The following is a 5,000-nucleotide window of genomic DNA, read 5'->3' as shown; positions in this document are numbered from 1 at the left end:
GACCTGTTTTTGAGAGGAAAATTAAAGGATAGATGAATTAATATTGGTAGTAAGGAATCAGATTAACCCAATGCCGATGGGTAAAAATGTTTGGCAAGTGGACGTATGGACAGGATTGTTGGTGCGCATCGGCAGTTTCCCCTGTTTGTGCCCGGCTCGATCGGAAGTTTGCAAGCGACATTTAGCACCTAAAAGCTTTGATTTTGCTATAATTTATAAAAATATTAAAATTTTTAAGGTTTACCTTTATTATAGGTGCCATTGCCTAAAATCTTTACCATATAAATGAAGCCGCTACTATCAGAGAAAAACAAACTCCGTCCGACGAGCCAGTGGCGCGGGAATGGGCATGACACGATGCCACCCGCCTTTCAATCCACAACAGCCATGGCATGCCACCCATCGGCTAGGAGTTAAATCTGTTGGTGAAATAGTTGAGTATGAAGTCTTTTTTTTTTTTATCCAGAGATTATGATTTTTTGATTCAGAGGTTATTTATGCCCCTTTGTTTTTCTAGTGGAGTAAGATCATGATCTAAGAAGAGTCAAATGCACAATTGCCTTTTTTTAAAATTTAGGTCAAACTTGGTGATCCGGGAATGGTCAGATGCACTGAGAAAGATATTCACTGGATACCAAGAGAACATCACGCACATCCAGCAATGGCAGTCAATGATGTTACTACTGACATATGGGCTTTTAGCACAACCCTATGGCAGATATTTTCCATGGGGAAAGAGCCATTACCAGGTAAGAATTGTTGTTATTTATACGTGCATATACTTTATGTAAGGTAAAATTGTGTCATGTACCTACACTACACAGATGTCCACTCCCACACTCATTTATGACCTTAGCCACACCCATGACCTTACTCACACCTATGCCCATACCCTTACCCACACCCATGCCCATACCTTTACCCACACTCATACCCATGCCCATAGCCTTACCCATACCCATGCCTTTGCCCAGACTTATTTATGCCCACATGCATGTCCATGCCCTCACCCATACCCATGCCTTTGCCCAGACTTATGCCCACATGCATGTCCATGCCCTCACCCATACCCATGCCCAAGCATACACTCAAGCACACATCCATACTGCTTCTATGCCAATACCCATATCCACATCCACACCTATGCCCATGCTCACAGTCATGCTCACACCATTGCCTACACCCATGTCCATGTCCTTGCCCACGCCAATGCCCACACCCACACCTATACCCAGCTATGTATACACCTATGCCCACACCCATGTCCATGCCCATGCCCACAAACATATGCACTCCCATGCTCACACCCATGTTCATGCCATGCTGATGTCCATTCCTACACCCTCTCCCGCTCCCATGTCCATGCCTAGGTCCATGGATTTCACTTGAACAAGTATGTAGCTTTTGTAATGTTTTAATTTTTTTTTTTCCAAAGGTGCTGACCTGGAAGAGGTTCGTAAGCTTTATGAAATGGGACGTTTGTTGCCACGGCCGGATCTCTGTCCACTTGACTTGTATAAGGTTGGTTGTTGGTTATTGTGTTTATTTGTTATTTTTTGTGGGTATGTGTTGTATACCTTAAGGACGGTCATTATGTCAAGATTTAATTTCCAGGATAGATTTATATATTTATTATTTTTTGTTTGTAAGGTTGCCTACATAACTAGCAGTGTGATGTATAACAGGGTTGGGATAATATATGATTACTGTAGCTGCTAAGGTTTTTAGTGGGACGAGAATTTTAATACAGGATTAATACAGGATTAGAAGGATAATATGGTAGGTTATGTTTGTGGGATCATTTGTGCAATTAAGGTATCACACATTGACATAGAGCAAAGGTGGTTATAAAATTGTTATACAAGGAAGTAAATTTTATTGCCTATTATTATATATCCAAGAAATATTTATTTTGTTTTTTTTTACCCATATGATAGTCTTTAATCTTTTTGTGTTTTTTCACAGGCAATAAGTGAAAACAATATTTCTGACTATCATGATTATGTTAAATGTATGAATAGCTGTCCTTTGTGTAGTTGCCATTATCAAGATTATCATGTTTATTTTTTTATGGTGTCCTTACCAGTCAGAAGTAAAAGTAAAAACCTCTGTAAATTATCCTTGTGCATTTATTCTTTTATAACCTCTGTTTTCGGTCATGTCCATACACCAGGAATTTATCATGGTTTGTTTTTACCTTCCTGCGTTAGGTCATGGAGAGGTGTTGGTCTCGAGATCCTCAAGCAAGACGACAGCCACAAGCCATCATGCGAGATGTGAACCAAATTCTATACCAAGGCAAGTACTCTGCAAGGAAGGGAGGAAGTATAAGAAAGAATGAGGGAGAGGGAGAGGGAGAAGGAGAGAAAGAGGGGAGAGAGAGGGAGAAGGAGAAAGAAAAGGAGAAAGAGATTATCAGAGAAGAAGAAAGGAGCATTTTTTATTTTTTTCTGCTGCTTTTTGCTTTTGAGAAAAGGAGGAGAAGGAGACAGGATAGCAGGAGGAGAAGGAAGGGGGAAAGGGAGAAGGAGAAGGAAAAGGAAAGGGGGAAGGAGAAGGAGAAGGAAAAAAGAAGAGAAGGAGAAGGAAGCAGGAAGAAGGAGAAGGAAAAGCAAGGAGAAGGAGAAGGAAAAGAAGAAGGAGAAGGCAAGAAGGAAAAGGAAGAAGGAAGGAGAAGGACAAGAAGAAGAAGGACAAAAAGAAAGAGAACATGGAAGAGAGGAAAGGAAGGACAGCAAGAAGAGAAGAGAGAGAACAGGAGAAGGAGAAGGCAGGAGAGAGAGGAAGGGGAAGGCTCGAAAAAGAGGAAAGGGGAAGGGAAGAAGAAGGGAAAGGAAAGAAGGAGGAAGAAGGGGAAGAGGAGGAGAAGAAGGAGAGAGAAGGAGGAAGGAAGGAAAAAGAAGGAGAAGAAGGAGAAGGAAGGAAGAGGAAGGAGAGGAAGGAGAGGAGGAGAGGAGGGAAGGAGAAGGAGAAGAAGAAGAAGGAGGAGGAGAAAGGAAGGAAGAAGAAGGAGGACCGGGAGAACGGAAGACGAGAAGGAGGAGGAGAAGGAAGGAGCAGAAGGAGAAGGGAGAACGACGAAGGAGAAGAGAGAAGGAGGACCGGAGACGGAGACTGAGACGGAGGACGGAAGACGGAGGCAGGAGACGGAGACGGAGGCACTTTTTTTAGGAGACGGAGGAGGCGAGACAGGAGACGGAGACTTTTTACGGAGACGGAGAGCGGACACGGACACAGGAGACGGAGGACGGAAACGGAAAGGAAAAAGGAGAAGGAGAGAAGGAGAAGGAAGAGAAAGGAGAAGGAGGAAGGAGAAGGAAGAAGAGAGAAGGAGAAGGAAAGAGGAGAAGGAGAAGGAAGGAAAGAAGGAGAAGGAGAAGGAGAAGGAGAAGAAAGAGAAGGAGAAGAAGAGAAGAAGGAAAGAGAAAGAAGGAAGAAGGAGAAGGAGAAGGAAGAAGGAAGAAGAGAGGAAGAGAAGGAGAAGAGGAAGAGAAGAAAGGAGAAGGAAGAAGGAGAAAGGAAGAAGGAAGAAGGAAAGGAAGAAGAAGGAGGAGGAAGGAGGAGGAGAAGGAAGAGGAAGGAAGGAAGAAAAGGAGGAGAAGGAGGAAAGGAAGAAGGAGAAGGAGGAGGTGGAGAAGGAGAAGGAAGAGAAGGTGGAGGAGAAGAAGGAGAGGAGGAGAAGGAGAAGGAGAAGGAGAAAGAGGAAGAAGAGAAGGAGATAATGAAGAAGGTGACGGAGAAGGAGAAGGAGAAGGAGAAGGAGAAGGAAAGGAGAAGGAAAGGAGAAGAGGAATGAGAGAGGGACAGGGACAGGGACAGGGAGAGAGGGAGATAGAGAGGAGAGAAGGAGAAGAGAAGGTGGAGGAAGGAGAAGAAGAGAGGGAGTGGGAGGAGAAAGTGAGTGGGGGTAGAACCTGTGACACGGGGCTTGAGCAGGAAAAGGAGGCAGAAGGAAGGAGAAGGAAAAGGGAAATGAAAATGATGATTAGGGCTAGAGAGTGGGAGAGTGAGTGAGAGAGTGAGTGAGAGAGTGAGTGAGAGAGTGAGTGAGAGAGTGAGAGAGAGTGATTGAGTGAGTGAGAGAAAGAGAGAGAGAGAGTGAGTGAGTGAGTGAGTGATTGAGTGAGTAAGTGAGTGAGTGAGTGAGTGAGTGCGTGCGTGAGTGAGTGAGTGAGTGAGTGAGTGAGTGAGTGAGTGAGTGAGTGAGTGAGAGAGTGAGAGAGTGAGAGAGTGAGAGAGTAAGAGAGTAAGAGAGTAAGAGAGAGTGAGTGAGAGTGAGAGTGAGAATTACAGTTGCAGTAACAGTTACAGTTACAGTTACAGTGAGAGTGAGAAAGAGAGTGTGAGTCAGTGAAAGAGAGATTTAGATTTTAAAGATTTAAGATTTAGTTTTAATTCCATTTGTTACAATGGATATTCTTTGCTGTGATACATTGTCTGTATTATTTTGCTTCCAAATCTTCCCGTGTGCAAGGAATGGCCGGGGTTATTATTCACTGGCCGGGCGTGGGATTGAATGCAGATCTGCAAGATTGCTAGTCCAACACGCTAACTGCTGCGCCAGCACAGCACAGAGAGGGAGAGGGGAAAGAGAAAAAGAGAAAAGGAACATAGAAATAAAACAGAGAAAGGGTAGGAGAAGTGAGAGAGAGAGAGAGAGAGAGAGAGAGAGAGAGAGAGAGAGAGAGAGAGAGAGAGAGAGAGAGAGAGAGAGAGAGAGAGAGAGAGAGAGAGAGAGAGAGAGGAAAGAGAGAGGAAAGAGAAAAAGAGAAAGGGCACATAGAAATAAATCAGAGAAATAGTAGGAGACAAGAATGGAGGAAGGATGCTGAGTGAAGGTATGAGGGCTGAATAATTATTGTGCCATTTTTTCTTTTTTACTTTTTCAGTCTTTAATTCAAGGAAGAAACACTCGTACCAGACAATCTACCGCGCAAGTTCATCAACAACAGAGAACGATATTGAGGAAGACACCAATAACGATGTGGATGATTATAACA

At 43.7% G+C, this 5,000-nt stretch overlaps 1 protein-coding gene across 1 annotated transcript in view; it reads left to right on the top strand.

The window, feature by feature from the left end:
• Positions 1-5,000, top strand: part of LOC113812472 (tyrosine-protein kinase hopscotch) — a gene marked incomplete at its 5' end in the record, with an annotated part of 26,474 nt that overhangs the window by 4,130 nt on the left and 17,344 nt on the right. Inside the window, 4 exon segments of the mRNA XM_070116988.1 lie at positions 578-749; positions 1,436-1,521; positions 2,211-2,298; positions 4,890-5,000. The exon segment at positions 4,890-5,000 is cut by the window's right edge and continues 56 nt beyond it. Coding sequence (XP_069973089.1) covers positions 578-749; positions 1,436-1,521; positions 2,211-2,298; positions 4,890-5,000 — 457 coding nt within the window.

Source organism: Penaeus vannamei, chromosome 39 (genome assembly GCF_042767895.1).
Source record: "Penaeus vannamei isolate JL-2024 chromosome 39, ASM4276789v1, whole genome shotgun sequence".
In the NCBI taxonomy this organism is placed as follows: Eukaryota; Metazoa; Arthropoda; class Malacostraca; order Decapoda; family Penaeidae; genus Penaeus; species Penaeus vannamei.
Note: the sequence above shows the minus strand (reverse complement) of the source record. Positions and strands in the feature narration are given on the sequence as shown.